General features: G+C 39.6%; 2 protein-coding genes across 3 annotated transcripts; one reads left to right on the forward strand and one right to left on the reverse strand.

The window, feature by feature from the left end:
* Window positions 1–259: 259 nt before the first annotated feature.
* On the forward strand, window positions 260–2202 carry LOC128374342 (transmembrane protein 42). The gene is made up of 3 exons (XM_053334631.1): window positions 260–436; window positions 1629–1775; window positions 2059–2202. Exons 1-3 carry the CDS (start codon window positions 260–262, stop codon window positions 2200–2202), a joined length of 468 nt encoding a protein of 155 aa, XP_053190606.1.
* A 7798-nt stretch (window positions 2203–10000) lies between these two features.
* Window positions 10001–21628, reverse strand: zdhhc3b (zinc finger DHHC-type palmitoyltransferase 3b). 2 transcript variants are annotated; one of them, XM_053334284.1, is made up of 7 exons: window positions 21293–21628; window positions 15013–15344; window positions 14706–14830; window positions 13137–13233; window positions 12630–12711; window positions 11946–12076; window positions 10001–10620 (listed from the first exon to the last, which is right to left on the reverse strand). In XM_053334284.1, the coding sequence occupies exons 2-7, from the start codon at window positions 15313–15315 to the stop codon at window positions 10462–10464; spliced, it is 897 nt and encodes a 298-aa protein (XP_053190259.1). In that variant the 5' UTR covers window positions 15316–15344; window positions 21293–21628; the 3' UTR covers window positions 10001–10461. The 2 variants fall into 2 exon arrangements, with proteins under 2 accessions (XP_053190259.1, XP_053190260.1); XM_053334285.1 differs by lacking the exon at window positions 21293–21628 and adding an exon at window positions 17984–18024.
* Between the last annotated feature and the right edge of the window lie 385 nt (window positions 21629–22013).

Consider the following 22013-nt stretch of genomic DNA (forward strand, 5'->3'; position numbering starts at 1 on the left):
GTACAATTATGAAACTGCAATTCCCACAATGCAACATGGATACTTCAGTCCAACCACTGCGCTGCTCGGGGGCTGACCATGTGTTGTGTGACTGCCACCGGACGGCTGCCTGGAGAAAGTGCAGAAAGAAAACGTGCTCATACTGAAGCATGCAGGCAGCTTCAACCCGGACCAGCAGCAGCAGCACCACCAGCAGCAGCAGCAGCAGAGATGTAAAGATGGAGTAGAGAATAATGTGCCTCGGCTGTCACCATCAAACATGTTCCCGGGAGTTTTCTATGCACTGCTGGCGGGTTTCCTCGGAGCTGTGGCGTCGTCCTCGGCCAAGCTGTCTCTCGGAGCCGACTACCTGAAGGGAGTCTGCGAAACCGGACTCCGGACATGGGGCGAGCAGAGGAAATTCAGACAAGCGGACGAAACTACAGCCTGTGACCGGGTGAGGCATGAACACAGTTGAAGTGAATTATTAACACAGCGGGGGGTGGATGGTTGTTAATAATGCAGCGCTTACGTACGTGTGCATGCCTTCAAGCAGGGTGATTTCTCACGGAGGATGTTTAAAAGGGGGGGCTTCTCCCCTTCATCCCCCTCCCCTCCCCTCCCCTCCTCCTCTCCCTCCTCCCCTGACTCCAGCTCCCCTCAGCATCATCAGCAGCATCAGCATCACACGAGGGAGCCCATGCACCAGCTCGTGCCGTGTCCGCGTGCAGCAGAGCAGGATGACATTGCAGCTCTTAAGGATGTGTGTGTATGTGTATGTGTGTGTATGTGTGTGTTATCGCGTTGTTTTGTGAACGTGGTCGTGTTAAAAAAGGGGGTCAGGTTTCTTGTATGACCTTCACACTCTCCTCACACGTCACACAGTGATGTCAGAGAGAGAGAGAGAGAGAGAGACATCTGCAGGCATCTGTCTGTCTGTGTAGATGTATAATAAGAGCTTATAATGCACCCCCCTAGTCTGTTCTGTGACTTCTTATCTGAAGGCTAATTAAAATGGGAAGTAAGTTGTAGATGGATGCAAATTGAGGACGGCTCTTAATATGCACGAGGAGGTTATTGCATGCAGCCAGTGCGTCATAACAGACTTCAACTGGGATTTCACACATGAAGAGGGGGTAGACAGAATAACAGCAACCCTTCACAGTATTATGTAGGGCTGCAACTAACGATTATTTTAACTATTGATCCACCTGTTGATTAATCATTAAGTCAATATATTGTCAGAAAATGGTGAAAAATGTTGATTGTTATTCTCAACACTCAAGGTTCAACCTCACATATCTTGTTTGGTCCTAAATCAACAGTCCACAACCCCAAATATATTCAGCTTACTATCATAAAGGATTTAAGAAACCAGAATATCATGTTTTAAAAATCTAGGATAAGAGATTATTAGCAGTTTTTGGTATGTGGTAGTGGTATCTTTATTATGAACACTTCTTCCACCGCTATCTGCAGTCCTCCACAACAAGCTGCCTGTGTCATTTTGTAGTCTTACCTCCATCCTGAAACAAGACAAAAAAGTTAAAACAGGATACGCCAGCAAACATCCACAAATTGAGCAACAAAGCAACCATCAAAACCCATCTATCATCATTAATTTGCATATTTCTGTTCGTATTTTTCAGCTTCATATCCCTCTGAGGCTGCTATGTGGCGGGCTGCTTTTCACCTGCAATGCTGTGATGTGGACCTTCCTTGCCAAAGCACTCAGGTATTCCTCTTCCTCCACCCGAACCACTGTGACCACCACCGCCTCCAACTTCATATCTTCCGTAAGTAGCAGCCTCACTCACGCATCCTCCTTTACAAGAAGCACTCACTTATCTTTTTCTTTGTAGTCAGCAGCTTGTTTTCTCTGGAAATGACTTCCCACCAGACTGTTATAGAGTGAAAGTTAATTTCAGATTGACCTTACATACTTTCTTCCTTGTATTAGCTGCTTTATTTTACAAAGTAGGTCAGACTATATTCAGAAATAACAGTGATTTAGCCTTTTAATTTTCAGCTAAATCATCTTAAGGGCTTGTAATGCAGTAATCTTTTCCCCCCTCGCAGGCTTTCCTGGGCCAGCTGATCTTCGGTGAAGCTCAAATAACGCTGTGGTGGGTGGGGATCTCTCTGACTTTCTCTGGCCTGTTGGTACTGCAGAGGGTTTCTCCACAGGATGGACATCACAACGCAGTCGCCAAGGATGAATAATATGTCTCGTCTCCACTAGCTCTGTTCAGCCTGGCTCCATCTGGCTGCGGTATGTGTTTTGGTTGGCATCTCCTCTGATTTTATATTTAGCCAAAGAATGATGAAATCTGAAACTAGGCTTAGTTTTTTTCACTGAAGTATATTTATTTATTAATTAATAGCACCTTTAGGCACTTAATGCTCATTTTCCTAAATAAGTTGTTTCCTGCTTTAGCTTTTATTCCTAAAAGGAGTTTATTATCAGTAAGCGTTTTAACTTTAGGTTGCAGTTTGTTGCCGTGCAAGCTGTGAAACACTGTTGGCTCAGCTGTGGTGCTGCCTTGTTTAGTCAAGCTCGAAAAAATCAGAGGAGATGTTGGCGTTCAGCCAGTCTGGCCATGGCACAGCTACAGTCTGGCTAGTGGAGACAAGCTATCAGCTGCCTGGGTGCGGCATTTCAGAAGCTCTGAAATCATCTTTGTCCACAGGCTTACAATGAAGCAAAAATAATACTAGCTTTATGTTACTTTTAGCCAACAGCAACACAACTCATGAGCTAACAGAAACGATGGGAAGGGTAAAGCGTTAAAGGAATAGTTTGCTAAATTGGGATTGTTTGCCCCTTCTGCTGAAAGTTAGATGAGGAATTCAAAGCCACTCCCATGTCAGTATGGTAAATATTAAGCTACCATTAGCAGCCGCTTAGCTTACCATAAAGACAAAGATTCACCTATTACCACGTTTAAAAAGCTAACACATAAACAAATGATATCTTCTATTGTGCTGGACTTTTTCTTGATCCAGCGCAATGATTTCCTGGACACTAGGCAGTCATCCAGCAGATTACCTTTGGAGATTCCCCTGTGTGTAGTCTTTATGCTAAGCTAAACTAAGCTAACTGTTTCCTTGCTCCAGCTTCACATTAAACAGACAAATGGTTTTCTCATCTAACTCTCAGCAAAAAAAGCAAATCAGTAGGTTTCCCAAAATGTTCCAATTACTCATTTAAATAGAGAGACATAAAATACCCAACATGAAGATAATTTGAGGGGGTTTTGTGCGTATGAACAGCAGATCTGAAGTCGATCTCGTGTGGTTTTGTTCATGAGAAGTGAAACAAATAGCACCAATGTCACCATTAATCAGCCTGTGGATCACGCATCACTGCCGGCAGATCACCAAAGCTTTTTTAATGCTCACATTTCCTTAAGTTACTACGACACTCACTGTAAACATCCTACACCGATGTTGAAATTTATGCATGCTCAAGGTGATGTTTTAAATGAAGCACTTAGCTAATGAAGCGTATTTTTTTCACAAGTAATAATACTAATGTAGCGCTGAAAGGCTCACCCCCGGTAAGAACTTGCTGTGTGCCTGGGTCTTTCTTTTTTAAAATTATTATTATTATTATTATTATTTGCCTTTCTTGATCGCTTGAACCTCAAGATATGAGCATGACACATGTATTTTGATGCAGGGGCAGCTGATCTTCATTTTCACGATCGATATGTGCATGTTCTTACCAAGGTCCTGCACTCATATAACTCTAACACCAAAGCATCTTGGAGTGTCAGTTCATATCAAAGTGACGTCCTCGTGAGGTGCCTCATTATTTTCATCTCGTGTCTTCAGTGGCCTCCTCAGCATCTGAGACATCACATGGCCTCTTGACGGCCTGTTGAAGCCTCATGTGCCCTGGATTTTTGCAATCTTGTATTATTTTGTTGCACATGATCAATATCAGTCCATCATCTCTTGGGTTAGATAAATACAAAGCTTCATTAAAAGCTTCCTTCTGCATCCCTGGAGTGGTGAGTGAGAGTGCAATAACATTATACTTCCTTTAAATCTCATTACACTGTGATGTGTGTAACAGCGAAGGGGCTTTGAGCATTAATAATTGAGCATAGAAAAATGAAAAGGCAATATTTGATACTAGGGGGACATTTCTGTTAGCATACATCAGCTAAGTAAGTATACTGTTGCGTACAGGGATTTGAAAACATCAAAGGTTGCTTTATTAAATGGCATTTTAGGATCACACGTTGCTGTTGTTTGGATACATATCATAATATAAATGCATAACGGTAGCTATAATAAATGTCTGTAATATCCCACAGCGGCAATGCACAAAATATATCAGATGTCTTTCCAACTGCTGCTGTGCAAGTTTTATATCATGTGATTTACATGCATCCCTATTAATGTGACTGCAGTGACAATGTGATTATACAGCTTTCATATTTCTAAAGGCTGGCTGAGTGATGTTTCATAGCAAGGGGCCGTACTCACAACGCAGGATTTTTTCAAAAGTGGAGATCACTCAACGTCTCACGCAGCATAAAAAAAAAAAGGTTGAATTCAGTTATTTGTGCCTCCATGTTTTGAATGCTGGAAGTGTTGTATTACTTATAGGAAGAGTTCAATATTTTGGGGGATATGCTTATTTGTTTGGTTTGTTGCCGAGCGTAAGATTAGGAGATTGATACCACTCTCATATTTTTATATTAAGATGAAAGGTAGGAGAAAGTTAGCCTAGCTTAGTATAAAGACCTAGCATAACAGCTAGACTGGCTCCATCTAAAGGTGAAAGAATGAGCCTACCACTTCATCTAAAGCTCACTAATGAACATGTTATATCTCGTTTGTTTTATGCATACATAAAATGAGGTATAAAAAAATCTACTTGTGGTTTTAAAGGGGGCGGGGGGTGTATGTGCCAGACTTTTTATTAGAAACTACTCTCAGCTAATTATAATTTCTGAGTTCCTGTTTTTGTGCAGATTAAACGAAGGTATATAATATTAATCAGTAATCTTAAGAGGTGCTTGTAGGCATACCTTCAGTCTGACCCAAGCTAAGCTAACCGGCTATTAGCTGTTGCTTCATATTCACCATAGAAACATGAGAGTGGTTTCAATCTTATCATCAAACTCTCCGCCATAAATCAAATAAGTGCATTCCCCAAAACATAAACTCTTCTTTTAACCTACCTTTAATATCTGTAATCTCTGCTTTTGATTCTGAAAAACGGTTTTTGGTGCCTGCTTTTCTCTCCAGTTAACGGCATGATATGAGGGTAAACCATCTACCTGTGAACCCACTCTCACTGTAACGTAAACCAATCAGAGCTTTTGCGGTAGCCACATTTATAGCTGTGTGACAAGCGGCATGACCCTGAGTGTGATGTATGTATCCGTGTGTGCACATAAACAGTAGATGTGGCTGGAGATTAGAGACACCACTGAATTATGATCTTGACCTTACAAGGTGTGTGTGTGTGTGTGTCACATGTATAATGCAAGTTCCTGCACTGCAAGAAAACAACTAAATTTATCAAGACCTGTTTTTAATCAATAATGTTCTGATCAATCATTTGGTGCACTGTACGCATCGGAGCTTCTTAGAGGAAAACAATCTTCTTTTCTTCAGTTTTTGGAGTTGGAATATTTAATGAGGGGAGTTTGACTTTGTATTAGTTTGTTGGTATTAATCAATAATCAATTTAGTGTGGAGGCTGCTGCACGGACTACTTTAACATTACGGTTAAAACTGCCCTCACAGCTCGAGAGGGACACACAATGTTTGCTCTGATGATACGAATCATTTATAATGTGTCTTACAGATTATGTGAAACAAACATTTGTAAAAGTGTAAATATATTCTGTTGATAGGAAACACTTAGAGGATGTGTAAAATTGTCACCTCAAATGAGAGAAGAAAACACTGATAAATTATTAAATAAACATCTTACCTGACATACACAGTTCTCGTCTCCATCACTCTGGTCTGGTATTATTGTCTGTGGGAAGATTTGCAGTATATGTCTTCATCACGGTTTTGTACTTCAAACAGAAAAGCTTCTCTGAGTCATTCTGCATTAACATCAGTTGAAGTAAATACAATCACTATTTACAGCACCTGCTTTCAAATGAGTTTTCATGCAGCAAATAGAGGCTTTATACTCATTTAGCTCCACATCATTTCTCTGCCTTGAAACAGTAACGTCGGGCAGAGAGTGTGCTTAGAGTAGCTAATGAGCCTGTATGCACAGTTTGCCTTAAGCTAGTCAACATCTACTAACAGAGTACCAGCTTTATGCGCCATTACACTAGTTCTCTTTCTTTAACCCTCCTGTTGTCCTCGGGTCAAGGAAGGGAGGAAGAGAAGGAGGAGGGAGGAAGAAGGAAGGAAAGGAGGGAGGAAGAAGGAACGATGGAAGAGAATGAAGGAATTAAAGGAGGGAAAGAGGAAGGGAGGGAGAAAGGAAGGAAGGAAAGGAGGGAGAGAGGGAGGAAGAAGGAAGGAAGAAAAGGAGGGAGGAAATGAGGGAGGGAGGAAGGAAGGAAGGAAAGGACAGGAAAGAAGGAAGGGAGGGAGAAAGGAAAAGAAGAAGGGAGGAAGGAAGGAAAGGATAGAGGAAAGAAGGAAGGAGGGAGGGAGGGAGGGAGGAAGGAAGGAAGGAAGGAAGGAAAGAGAGAAGGAAGGGAGGAAGAGTCAAAACAGACAGGGTCAATTTGTATCAGATCAGAGGAAAGAAGGAAGGGAGGGAGAAAGGAAAAGAAGACGGGAGGAAGGAAGGAAAGGATAGAGGAAAGAAGGAAGGAAGGAAGGAAGGAAGGAGGGAGGGAGGAAGGAAGGAAGGAAAGAGAGAAGGAAGGGAGGAAGAGTCAAAACAGACAGGGTCAATTGGACCCGGGAGGACGACACAAAAGTTAAATAACTGGTAAAAATTAAAAATAAAAAAATAAATCAGAGTATGACTAGTATATCTCGCTTTGTGCTGCTGGCTGACTTTACAGTTTCTGTCTTCTACTGCTTTGTGGAGGAGCTGAAACCTGAGATTCTTTAACTCTTGAACTTGTGTAATGAGATAAAGAAACTTGATAAAAATCAGTTCAAAGGCCAGTGAGATTGTACTCCAGTTACAGATGAGAGCTTCTACACTGACGACTGTTCATTATAAACTTACGTCTGCTTCTTGACTGTCACTCTCAAAGAAAATGCAAACGAATGGCACAGAAACTGATTTAAATGAGTTAAATAATAATATATAGTAAATAATGAATCCATAACATGTAACCAAAACGTGTCATTTTGTTAATGGGGTTTAAAAGGGGAGAGTGTGGTTGTAACGTTTTACCTCAAAGAATCTGTATTTTACTGTAAATCACAATATAGTTTTGTGATTTCTTGTAATTATCCAATAATAATAATAACCTACAACTATCTACAACATGTGGAAGAGGTAAAAGGCAAAAGGTTTATTTTATTTACATATTAGAGATGTTGTACTAAAGCTGTGTGGTAAAATAACATACATTTTTATTAGTAGAAATCTGTACATAACTGTAAATTACAATATACTTTTATATTTAATATAATAATCCAATCCATCTACAACATGATAGATAAAACAATCAACAATTTTGTTCTAGTAAAAAATAGATTTTATATAATTGTAGAGATGTTTTCTAATAAAAAACTAATGCTATTAAAGCTGGATGGGAGGAGGATACAGCTAAAATGTTACTGTAAGTTATAATTAATTTAGAAAACAGCAACCATTCAATTTATATAATTTTAATGTATGTATACACTGTATTTTTAACATTAACAGACTGAGAGGGTTTATACAATAAAACCTTGAATGCCATTTTACTGTAGAGTCATTAATTGTATTTTACTGTAATGTAATAGTAACTATGGCAACAAGGACTAAATATGTTTATTATAAGTTGTTGTTTTTTTCAATACAAATATTTTACATCTTATTCTTCTCATCTCAGAATCAAAAAAGTGTCCAAATTTCTCACAAACATTATCTACAAAAAATACAAAATAAACTGTGAAACTGAGTAAATAAAAAATTTCATAAAATGTTGTATCACATACATACTGTTTTATTTCATCCCCCTTTTGAACAAATACAACAATAAAAAAAAAAGAAACATTTTGTGGTACGTTTAGTATTCATACCTGAAAACACAGAACATATCGAATGTATTCAAGAAAGAAGAAGAAAGCTGGTGTAGTCTGTGTAAACTGGATAGCAACCTTTTGCCTGTCGTCAACGGTAACATGTGTAACATTTTTTACTCTTTTTTTTTTTTGTTAAAAACTCCAGTGATTTTAAAACTATTCAAAAAAATGTCAGTTGGTTCTCGACGAAGCTCTACTTTATTGCCTCCCTTTTTTGTAAAGCACTCAATTTGGCAACGTACATTCAAATAATTACTAATCGTCTTCAAAAGCATGAGTTTCAACTACAGTAAGGCTCATTTGAGAAAAAGGCATTTTTTTAGGGTTAAATGCTTTGAAGTGGCCAATTCTCTACTTGCATTTTATTAAACCAAAGTCAAATGTGCAGTTAGTCGATACAAAGAACTTACTTTTCACGCTGGGTGGCCTTGTATTAGCCGCAGCTGTGACAATTAAAAATGTGCCTGTTTAGCGTGGTCTTTCAGGCCTCGCTGAACATTTTCCATTGGCCTAAATCTTCATCCACATTTTTTTATCCTGTAAGGCTTATTCTCCCTGTTAGGCTCATAACTACAAATCTATGACTAACTGGATTATCTACAGGCAAATTCCATCAATTTAGAGCGAGTGAATTACACTTAAGGTCAGTGCACTCAGAGAGCAAACGTGTATTGCTTTATTCCCTGACTCTCCATCTGAGCTGATGACCGTGATGGAAATGGTTATTGTAAGCAGAGATAGGTCAGATAGATTTACCTCACACACACAAAAAAAAAGATGGACACTGGATACTCTACTTTCAATATTGTAAAAGCTGTTGTTCAGCCTCTTGGAATAGAAAATGTGTGATTTTAAAGTTGTAATCCTTAAAAATCCCTTTATTATATTATTTATGGTCTGTATTGATTCAGCAGTAGTCGCTCAGTGTGTTGAGATAAATACTTTAAAAAAAAGTAGAGTCCACCAATCTTACGTTATATTCAAATTGCCTTCCTGTGCCTGATGGATTCACAGCATCGTGTAAATCACTGATAACAGCTATAATGGTTTACTGTTCGCTCTCCTAACCCTGTGTGAGAGCCGTGTTTAATTACTGCTAGTGTAAACCTCGCCATTTCTGGTACTGCTGCTGATGCTGCTGTTGCTGTTGCTATGGTGAAGCACAGGAAACACAATTTAAACACATTTGTTTGTCAAAAAAGGCCATTTTCAGGCTTTTTTTTTTTTTAAGGAAGCAGATCTGTTTTTAAATATTGCAGAGTGTTTTTGGAAATAGGAGCAGCAGCCACAGTGAGCTCCTAGAAAGGTGCCCAAAAAAAAAAAAAAAAAAAAAAAAACCCACAAGTGTCCTTAAGGATTATAACTTTAACTGTCCACTATTAGGTTATTGCTCCTAGAGCCTTTTAATGTCCTTTACAGTGACTCCACTCTGGTCTGAGCAGAGACTTGGCTAGTGGCCATTTTTAGACAACAGAGTAACTTGATCAAACTGTCTGTATATGGAGTTTGTTAGAACTCTATCTTACGCTCGCTGCCAAGTGGGTGGAATTTACTGCAGACAAAAGAAATCCACTTATCGGGCATCAAAGACGGATAAAACAAAGTCTCTTCACATAGTGTTTAAACCAGTGTGATCCCATTTCACCCTGACTGTCACATTAAGGCAAAATGACTAGCAGATGCCGCTAATGCACTGATCTAAGGCAAACCATCCACACAGCATTCAGCAACAACAAAAAAGAGACTATTGCAATGACAAAAAAAAAAAAAAAAAAGAAGAAGAAGAAGAAAAATACAGCAAAATGAAGCAGTGACAGCATCATTAAAAAGGAAGACCAAACCTGGGGAGCATCTCGGCACCCAGACTGCGTTGCTTTCCAGATTGAGTTCACATTGTTTAGTCTTGGAAATGATCTGACATACTGCAGGAAATTTTTTTGTCTTAAGAAGCCAGAGCTCAAGTCTCTGTTGTTTTGCCAACTCTTAAATGCTTCGTGTCAAGTTGTCGCTGCTTGGTTTGTAGAGATACACCTCACTAATCTCAGTCAGCACCAATAAAGGGGAGGGGGAAACCATAAAATGAGAAAGGTGACGATGTTTTAAAAAATAAAACGTGTTTCAATAAGTTTACAGTTAACAGAACACCCTGAAATATCAATTATTCATAAACGAAAGAAGGAAGTGGTTAAGAGGAGTTCATGCTCGTCAAAGGTCCAGCCAATAGGAGGACCAGACCAGGATCGATCAGTCAGTGTGTCCAAAGCAGCAGAGCTCAGCTTTGTCTTCTGCTTTTTTTTACACTATGTACTGATAAATATCTGCCTTGCCGTGGTCGGGTGCTGCAAAAGGGCTCAGCCAGGCTATAGAGAACGGATGTCCAAACACAACCTTCAAATTCATCCATCTTGACTTTTTGGCCCATCTTCTCTCCTCCTTCTTCAGCTGCTCGATACCCTGCGAGGATGAGATATAACAGACATGAGGAACACGTGAGTCTCCACATAAAAGAGTGTGAACATACAGAAAATAACCACTAAAAAAAGGATTAAAAATTAAGCATATATGGCATTCTTTTCTTTTTCTCCAAGAGGCTTTAATTTGGTGACTCACTCTCTGCTTCTTCCCGATGTCTTTGAACATCACACAAACAGATAAAGGTGGACTAACAGGGCAGAGAACTGCAATCCCTATTAAGACTGCAACTGACTGAAATAGATGATCTTTGTAGTGAATATTACTCCCATATTATACACAGTGACTCATCCTCGTGGGCGGTTTGATGCATTATGAAAAAAAAAATACACTAATCTCAACCTACCTGAAGGCTGTAAGTGAATTACCTGCTCCCACTTACATGTGTGCTCTGAGTTAGTGAACAACTGTTAACCTTCGTCATTATTACTTCTTCTAGGAAGTCAGAACCGCTGTACATACTAAAGGCTAGTTTAGCTCATCGTATCATTATGAACAGATTGTTTTTTAGTGTTTCTGGGGCATTTTTGTGCTTTTTTAGAGAGCAAACAGAAGAGAGAGATGGAGAAAGTTATGCAACAAATGTCCCTGGCCAGAGATAAACTGGGAACATTGTGATTTATGGTTTGTGCCACTACCACCACACCCCACAATTGATGTTGTTTTTCTACAGTAATGGCTTTACTGAGTCCAGACCTTTTTGCATAATGACAAAAACAACATTTTGTTCATTTCATCTTGCAGCAGACTCCTTAAGAACAATGACTCCAATCGTATCTAAACCTTTAGGCTGAATACACTTAATGCAAGTTGCTTTAGACAAAAGCATCTTTCAAATGCAAACGTAATAAAAAATAAACTTCTCCTCCAATTTGGTTATCTTTAAATGTTTGCTGGACCATATTATTTGCTTTTAAAACTGTATTCTTTGCTTATGAGTTGGCAACATGTTCATTCAGTCAGTCTGTCACAAGTAGTTCAGAAAAATGTTACTGCATCGCTTTGGGAGAGACCTTAAAAAAGCCTGACTTCTTTTTCAGGGAGGAATTTAATTTGCAAGGTTGAAGCAACCTTGCAACCTTGAAGGTCATTCGGCACAACTTCCAAGCAACAGCGTGTGCAAGAATAGCTTACAGCAGGTTAAAAAATTGCTATCATGAAAAGCTTGGATGCTGATCTTTACACTATCTGTCTGCTTTAACCCAAAAATCTGACCTACATGTATCATACAGGTGCAAAAAGAAATTTGTTCGAGGTGTACAGAAGCATGAGACGGTGGTTACATCACCGCCGCCTGTTTGTCTTACCGTCTCATCGGTGCAGATGGAGTGGACCTGGGTCCCGAACATGACTGCTGTAAAGATCAGGAAGAGAAGACCCTCGAAGCACAGGAGGATGAGGAGGATGACGGTTGCTGGTGGAGAGAAGTTACTGCACTCTGAGGGAGGAGGGTAAAACACATGTCAAGTCAGATATAACAACACATACATATATATATATATATATATATATATATATATATATATATATATATGTATATATATATATATATTTTTTACATATAACGTCAAGTCAAGTCAAAATAACAGGGTTGTTATGTAAACTTATACTGCAGCTTGGGGAATATCCAAGGTCAGCTGTTACATGATGGAGATATGCAAGTAAACACTAATACAAAGCAAACTGAGGTAAATTCTGGTTATAACTACAGTAGTAAGAATATCTACAGAAATCAGCCCTGTTTTGCAGATCAAGTGCTGGTGCTTCCCTATTCACAGACTCTGGTGTCACTATAATCCAAAATAATAGTGAACAGCCAGTATTTTAAATCAGGTGCTGGTCAGTCAGAGTAACATTAAGGTGGAGATCAAAATCATCCACTGCACACTGAAATGACTTTACTGTGACTTTATTAGGAGCGAGCAACTCATTTCAACTGTAGCTTCTTCAGGTTCTCTCAGCAAGATAATAAGAATAAGAATAATACGTACTTGTCCAGTCCTCCTCGAAGCAGAAAACAAAGTGGAAGGCCACCATGGCCAGCGCATGGAAGGATATTAGTGCAATGTACATCTGACGAAACAAGCATAGATTTAATGTTAACAACATATTATTAACTCATATTAACAGTCATCATATAACAAGATTATAATGAAAGCAAAAACATACAAATCCTAAATCCTTTATTTGCATTGCTTGTGTGCAACAATACTGTATATTTTGGGGCCAATGCTGGTACCAGTATTAGGAAGTAAAAAAGTTGAGATATCGATACATTGGCTGATACTCTTATATATACAGAATATATACATAAACACACTTTTAAACACGGCCAATAATATAAGTTGACCGATATATCAGTGGGGCTCTAATAGTGATATTCACAGTTTAAGAGGCAAGCACAGATATTAGGTATTAGATCAATAGCTAATGTGTGAATGATCTTTTTTGAGGTGAATGATGACATCATGTTTGTGTAGCGTTGGTTAAAGACTCACTGTGAACAACACAAAGTACTTCTGGTTGTTTTCTCCAACACAGTTGTTCACCCAGGGACAGTGGTGGTCCATCTTCTTGATGCAACGTTTGCACACACTAAAAATGAAATAAAAATATATTATGGGTAAACTGTGACCTTGTGAGGCTGATATTCAAGAGAAGACACACATACAGTTCACCTTTAGCTCTGTAATTCTCTCAAAAAAATGACACTGACAGATGTGAGAGATTGTAACAGTCTGCATATCTGGACTGCTCTCAATCATGGTGGATGGTGTGCATCTGTTTGTGAGGTGTTGAAAGTGTGTGTTGAGTTATTTATCTGACACAACTACAGCTGGTTGACAAGCCAAAGTAACACCTGACGACTCATAATTTATCTTCTGCCAAAGAAGAGAGTCACGCTCACTCTATCGGTGTGCTTTGTTTTGCGGGTACTACGAAATCTATATTTAAAAAGCTGTCATCCAGTGTGTAGTACATTACTCTCATGCGTCATCAGAGCAAAGTCTAACATCCCAGTGCATCTGAACCACCAACAAAGGATGACTCATATAGTACGATAATATTCAGCAAAAAAAGGGAGCGTCTATTTCATTCAGATCGACGATCCAATCTTTGCTTTTGAGACGGAGTGACTCACTGGCTTCACAATTAAATTACTCTGCAGTGTTTTTGCCCTTTTCATGCCTCGAGATCCCAAGGAAACCACACAGCTACCCCTGAGGGAACTCCCTATTATTGAGCTATAAAGTCTACAGGGAAATGTTACAAAGCTGCTCTAAAACCAAACAGAAAAAAAACCCTCACAGGAGAACAAACACAGGTAAGGTGAGAAGCCCCAGCGGGACAGTTACATCAAGACTTCCCTCTGTAAAGGTGCAGACTTCAGCAGAGTACTACAGCCACCCAAATACATCTTCAAAATTGCAGTGCTTGCAATGAAAACTGGTAATCTCCCCTACAATATGCACACATACACATATACCCCTTTTCCACCGAGCTGGAGCTGGTGCTGGTTCGGAGCCAGAGCCTGACTAAGCACCGGTTCTTTGCTTTTCCACCGCCAAAGCTCCAGCCCCGAGCCTCAGAATGGGAGCCAGAGCGAGCACCAACTATTTGCTGGTCTAAAGCAAGAACCGATTACGTCAGAGGACTGGGGGCGGGGCTAACTTTTATTAGCTGGCTAGCAGGGCTAACGTTTATTAGCAGACTAGCGGGGTTAATGTCCATTAGCTGACTAGCGTGGCATTTACAGAGGGTTAAAGATTTGTTGATTACAAGTACTATTTTTATCATTTTTTGCCAGAGCTGTCGTCTTCTTCTTCTTCTTCTTCGTTTCCGGCAGGCTAGATGTCTTGCGCCATGTTGCTGCCTCTCACTGGTGAATCATGGAAGTGCTTCAAAGGCTCGCGCTGGCTACGTTAATTGCATGGCTCCTTGCCGGTGGAAAAGCAACAGGTTCGTAAGAGTGCTTGGATTAGCACCAACTGAGCACTGGCTCTAGCACTAGCTCCGAACCAGCACTGGCTCCAGCTCGGTGGAAAAGGGGTAACAGAGTGCTTTACCTGCAGTGGTGAGCTCTGTCAGGCTTGATGCTGCAGCACTTGGGACACTTATACACCACCTGTCCTGGTTTGAGCTGCAGACTTTCAATGAATTCTTTGGTTGCGTTCCCTTTAGGCACGGCTCCCTGGAGAGCGAGGAGGAAAAAAGTTTTAATCAATTATCAAAATAGTTGCTGATTAAAGTGATTCAGTTTTTCTCCTAGGAAGTAATTATAATCTTTAGTAAAACACTAAGAGGAAGTGGTTCACTGATTAGCTGACAAACACCCAAACTAATTATCAGAGTCTGATTTTGTGACTGACTAACCGGGTCTGTGCACATCGCCTTGGCGTGAGAGGCGAGGGCGAGGAAGGCCAGGCCGTTGAAGATCACCCCATTGAAGAGGCTGTAGAACACGTTCTTGGCGGGCAGCAGCATGACGAACACCACCACAAACTCGGCGTAGAAGACCAGGAACCAGGTGATGATGCCGCACACGATGCCGCAGCCGTCGCGGATGAACCACATGGTGTCGGAGCCGGTGCGGGGCGGGGGAGGGGCGCAGTGTTCGGGCTTCAGGTAGCCAGCTTGCCGCTCGATGTCCCTGGTGCGGTGCGCCGGGCTCTTCATCCTACAACACCTGTGGCTCCAACCTCATACTGCGAGGAGTGATGGGGAGACAGATGGAGAGAGGGAGGGGGAGCGGAGAGGTGGGAAGAAAATGAAAGAAGAATTAGAAGAGAGATTAGAGTTGCATAAAAGTCAAAGATGAAAGGAATGATCTGGGCTGCAAATAATGATTATTTTATTGATTAAAATGACTAAAATAGCAAAGAAATTACTAATTGACATCCTTAAATGTTTAGTTTTTCAGATTTATTGTCATATAAACAGCTAATCTTCACATCGGAGAGAAGACAGAACTATTAAATATTTGTATTGGTGCATATTGAAAATTAGTCAGTATTCAAAACTGATTACATTCCTGTTAATTGACTAGATTAATTGATTAACCCTTACATACTGTTCAGGGACTTTTCCTCATGTGACCCACAACAATGGAAATAAAATGCTTTTTTTTGTATATGTGCAGTTAATATACAATTTTATATATGAAAATGTACAAATTTGACCTGTTTATTTTTAAAAATTCAAAACTCAGCATTCAAACATGTTGTTGTATTCTTCATTTTCTCTAAAAGTTTCTCCTGGACCATAAAATAGTGATTCTTGAATGTCAGAAGGATTAATCTAACATGTATTAATGACTGATGGGGAACTTATGAATGTGAATTGGTGTAGAGATAATTAGAAGAGAGTTCGAATATGAACAGTATGTGAGGGTTAATTAACTCATTGTTTCAACTCTATATAATTGTCCTGTCTACATTACTGTAATATCAAAGTGTAGCACTGCTGTCCCACGACAATTAAGAGTCGGTGTAAACAGACTGATGAGTGCACGACAGCCCCAAGGAATATAAAGACAGGAGGAAATAAGACACGGTGAAACGGCAAATGAGGTTCAGGACAAATACTCGGGAGGAGGAATTAACTGACAGAGGAGCAAACACTGACTGGTCTAATCTCCACAGGCCAAACAATCCACCCAGATTCCTCTCGCAACAAATACAGGACGCTGTTGTTGGATTTAGAAACTGTAATTCGCCACATTTTGACCTTAAAAAGAACTAAACAAAAACAATCCTTCAACCCAAAACATCCTACACGGTTGTCCTGAGCTGCACTGGGATTGTGAGTGTGTGTCCAGCTCTTGTTTCCAGACCAGGCTTATGGTCTGAGTGAGCGTAGACAAAGACGATGTGACTTCAAAGGGATCAAAAAGTCAGAAAAGCCTCTCTATTACACCCAATGTATTCCTTGGAGATGGCTGCAGTCCTGCGCCCGTCTCACCCCCCCCCCCCCCCCCCACTAAAACCTGAGCTTATAGTGAGTTAAATCAAATTGCTTGGTCATTCCTGAGGATTCAATCTATCCATTAGGCTTAAACTGAGTGATGGCCAAATCTCACTTTTATGTCTGTATTAATTAGGGCTTGGCCAGTGATCCTGGCAGTTAAGCTTCCTTCCCTAGAGACAGAAATTTAATCAGGATGAAAACGATACAGCGTTCCTGCAGCACGTTTGGGGGGAAATTAATCAAAGTCATCGCTGGATTGAACAAAAAAACATCTCAGGGTCAATTACAACCCCTAATCTTTTTTTTCCCTGTATAGCATCACCGCTACCTGGCCTCCAACTCTACATCTACATCCACATCTGTATATGAACCTGCTGAAGACATCCCCCCTCCCATCATGCACCTCTCAATCAGAGCATCCTTCTTTCACTTCATCTCAGCCAGTCATATTAAATTCAGCTGATTGAGACAAATGCTTTTTGGTCTTCATGGTGTGATTTCCCATGTGTTGGACTTTGTTTCATTAAAACACAATCCAAATACAAAGTGTGTTTACACAGAACTGCCTTCTGGTTGGTCGGCTGCCTCATCTGTTGATCCACCACAGTGGCCCAGAGTGAAATATATCCACACACATTAAATGGATTGCCATGAAGCTTTGTGCAAACATTCACGATCATCATAGGATCAATCCTAATGACTTTTCCCTCTAGAGCCACCAGCTGTCTGCTAATGTATTGATTGCTATCAGGATGACATGATCGCTTTTCATCTAGCACCATCATCAGGTCAAAACATGTGCTCAATATTTTATTTTATGATCAGATTTTACTTTGTGTTTAGTGCCAATTAGAAACTAAGACCTAATATACCTAATACCTGTCAAAACATCCCCTCTGTTAGCATAATGTAAGCTTGTTAGCCATGTAGCAGCATGCCGACCTGCAAGCACTGCTGCAGATTCTTTGCATTGTTTAGGGTTTCAGTGGAGGTATTCTTTGGTTCAGGTAAGATCTTGATTGTGAAACACTGTCGGAAACTCGGTTATGGTGTGGTTTTTATTTTGCATTGACTTAAAATAGCACAGAATACATTGCAAATAGAGTGCATTTGTGCAGGGCTGCCATTCCCTTAAATCCACCTCATTTTATTTTACAACAGGAAAAACAAATATTGAAACAATGGGGTTGATAAAACTCAGACAAACCCTGCTGAGACTTGCCAACTTACTAATAAGCTCTACAGAATAGGTCTGAAAATGTACAGAGGATGTTAAATCACATGTATAACCCAGGTTTAGATACCACTCTCAGCCTAATATCATGTAAGGAAGGAAAACAGTGAATCCATTAGTGCATCCATTAGTTTACATTTCTACCTGAGACCTTTATGACCGCAAATATTCCAACAATCTTCCAGTAAACTCTCTGGCTCGAGTGCAATTTGGAAAAAGTCACAGTTTGACCGACTCGATCCCTGCTGCAGAGCCACTCGACCCTTTTCCCTTTTCACCAGGCCTGTCATCACAGCAGCAGGAGTCGGCTGCAGCGGGAGGTCATGCAGGAGGTCTGGTCTGCGGCTATCGGTTTCACTACAGGTCAGGGATTACTCCGCCATCTGTGTTGGCTCCACTAGTGGAAAAACCTGCACTTATAAACAATTCTGGAGGTGCTTGAACTTAACTTGGGTATTTCTATTGTATTGCTTTTTTTTAATACTTTTATTCCACTGTGTATATGACAGCTACAGTATAATTACTAGATAGTATGTAGATTAAAGATTCCACATACAAAATTAATGAGAAATCCCAGCCAATATATCTGTATTCATGTCAGCCAATAAATAAAATGTTCCACTCAATAAAAAATGTAGATAGCAAAATCAAATATATGTATTATGTTTTTTTATATTTAAAAAAATAAATATTGGACAATTATTATCTGAATTGTGAAACTCAAATATTGATATTGGTATTGGCCTCAAACACCCAGTATTGGTCAGACTGTAAATTTGATAAGTTCTGGTATTTTTTCATAGATTAAAACTACCAAACAGTACATAAAGTAGTTCAAAGTAGTGCCACTTACACAAGCTATGATATTAGCATGCTGCTTACATGTTAAAACATCAGTAATAATAACCAAATGATGATTTAACACTCTGAAAAGTGACAGTAATTAATTCATTGTAGCCAATTATTCCTAGTTATATCCTGTATCACTATTTTTTGTGCAGTTAAAATCCTGAGGTGATACCTACCAGACTAAATGTTATCATAAGTGGGCTTATAAAGGCTATTTGATTGACTACAATAAGACAAAAAAAAAAACAAAAAAAAAACAAGTTTACTTCAAGATCTTGGAAAAGACAATAGCCTGACTGCTGTTCTGCTCATGTGATTGTTTACCAGCAGAACTATGTGATATATCTGATGCGGGTGGTGGGAGTTGCCCATTTCCAGTAAAACATGTTTCAGTGTGGGGGGGGGGGGGGGGACAGGATGCATTACACCGGCTGGGTAATAATAACTGTAATGTATTGTGGAGTTCTGCTTTTTTTACTTTTCACTCCATTAGACACAAAGACATTTACGATTCCCCCCTAAAAACAAACAAGAAGATTGCTGAAAATGCAAATGGACTGAACGAGAGAGGAACCTGCGGCAATTAAGAAATGAAAAGACCTGAAGTGAAACTAACCAGAGTTCATTAACAACTGTCCCACACTGTCAATGCTTTCTTTTGTAAGGAAACTGGAGAATGAGTCTACAGATTTCTCTCAGTGAATGGCTGATTTTACAATGACTGGATTGTATCAGAAACACTTAACAGAACAGCTCCTACTTTCATTGTGTAAAAGTCAAAGAAAACTGGCAACAGTCAGAGCGGCTGTAAATGCAACGTTGTAATGTTAGCTACACTATGTTAGCTACCTCAAAATGTATACACGCCATAGTAAGATATTCACTAAATGATTTATGTGTATTTTTTGACACCCTGCTGCTAAACTTGACAGGACTGAGTGATGGTGGTAGTGGAGCTCATGTGGGCAAGCCGGATGGGAAGCATGTAGGGGGGAAACATGTGATGCTGAGATGAGAGGCAGATACATTTGCCCTCCTGTTGAGATAAACAGTTAATTAACACTCTAATGTAATTTTCCTTTTATGATAAACCCCATTTAGCAACTTACAAGTCAGAGTTTGTGGACTAAAACATGTCAGTTTGTCCAATTACATCACTTGGGCCAAAAGACGTAATGATTACAGCTGCAACGAAAACCAATTATTACATTAATCACCACGTATTTTGATAATTGATTAATTGTTTGTTCAAATCCTCTGAGTTCAGCTTCTAAAAATGACAATATATTCTGGTTTCTTTAGTCCTCTATGACAGTAAAGTCTTTATCTTTGGGTATCTTTGGGACAAAACAGGATATTTGAAGACATCATCTTCGGTTCTGGGAAATAATGAATCACATTTTTCACCATTTTCTGACATTTCTAGAGGAAACAACTCATTTTAGTAATAAAAGTAATTAACAGATTAAATCAATAATGAAAATGTTAGTCACAGCCTTAACAACTATAATCATTTCTTAGCAATTAGTGTTGCACTGTTAGGGCTGCAACTAGTAATTCTTCTCTCATTGATCGTTTTAATCAATGAAATGTCAAAACAATGTTTAAAAAATGTGCATAACATCATTTCTGAGAGGCTACATGTCTCATCTTCAAACTGCTTGTTTTACTGACTAACTGTCTAAAAGCTAAATATATTCAATTTACTATCATTCAGTACAAAGAAAAGCAGCGATCACTCACATTAAAGAAGCTGGAACCTGTGGTATTTATGCTTGAACTTGTCTGTTATTTTTTAAAAATTGTGGTTAAATAATGTGTGTTTTCGATTGTGTGCATGTATTGTGGTTTGACATACAGCATATACTTAGAAAAACGTTTGCTGATTTTTTTTTTTTGTGTGCCAACATTATGACTCACCTAGCTATTAGACAAACCACGAGCAAAAACTACAAACTTACGTACACGCCCTTTTCCAGCTAAGTTGGTAGAAATATACACTGAAACATGCAGGATGACATAACAGGCCCAAACTATTTAATTAAAAACTTTGTGCATGTATCCTGCTGATGTGCCCTTGAGCAAACTTCCCTATATTACCAGTTTAAGGCAGCTTTGCTCTGTGGCTGAATTGACCTCCCTTATGATGACTAAGCATATTAAGCAATTATAAATTCCTATAAATAATAAAACACAATTACAAACTTGAATTAAAGAAAAAGGATCAAATATGCATAAAATGTTGCTGATATAACTTAAAAAATGTACTGGTGCATATCGGACCATATACTGATATATCTGTTATAGGCAAATATCTGCTGATCGATATATCGGTCTGGCTCTAATAAGCATACAAGGAGTTTTCTTGTGATAATCAATATAGTAAATTACACTTCTTAGGATATTATAGGGTGATAACTTTGATTTTTCTAATGCAAGTATCAGTGCCCATGAACCCAAACCAGGAAGCAACTCAGATGGCTGAAACAGGATAACAGGATATCCAGTAGTTGGTGGGGACACATAAAAAAGCAACACCATGCATCTTTATGTTACACTCATTTTTTTGCTAAAATAGTAGGTGCTCCTTTAAAAAAAACATACCTCGCACTCCTTTAAGGCTTGTCGTCAAAAAGTTTCCTGTAGTTTCGACCCTGTTTGAAGTGAAAACACAGCAAACTGAGCCTGACTTATCTCTCCACCACCTCCTCCTCCTTCTTCTTCTTCTTCTCCTCCTGCTCCACCGACGCTCCGTCTCTTTTTAATCCCAGCTAAGGTGAGGGATCTGCGGGGAGCTGTTCTCCTGCAGCTCGGTGTCTCAGCTCGGCTCCTGCTTTCACCTCCACCGACCGAGGTTGTTTAAATTAGCCGGCTCATATGCTAAATAAACTACAGCAGGAAGGTTGAAGCCCACAGTAGCAGCAGCGGCAGGCCCTTTCTACTTCCTCCTCTGTGTCAGATCCAGCTCTGCAGGCCAAAGTGTGACAACAAAAACGCAGAGCCAACCAGGAAGTCCGACTCTCTCTCTCTCTCTCGCCCTCTCTCTCTCTCTCTATCCAGCTATGCTCTCTCTCGTCCTGTCTTCTCAGCCCTCAGTAGAGACTCGCAGGCAGCACTTTCACCCTTATTTTAATTCAAGGGTCACATACAATCCAACAGACTAGTAAAACCATTGCATAACAATAACCTACAGATAATATATAAATATTAAATACATATATATACTGTATTATAACTTTACTATAATAAACTAGAGCCTGACCGATATATTGGTCAGCCGATATTGGCCTATCACAGATATATCGGTATCGGCATATGTTGTCAG

Source organism: Scomber japonicus, chromosome 15 (assembly GCF_027409825.1).
Source record: "Scomber japonicus isolate fScoJap1 chromosome 15, fScoJap1.pri, whole genome shotgun sequence".
Lineage (NCBI taxonomy): Eukaryota > Metazoa > Chordata > Actinopteri > Scombriformes > Scombridae > Scomber > Scomber japonicus.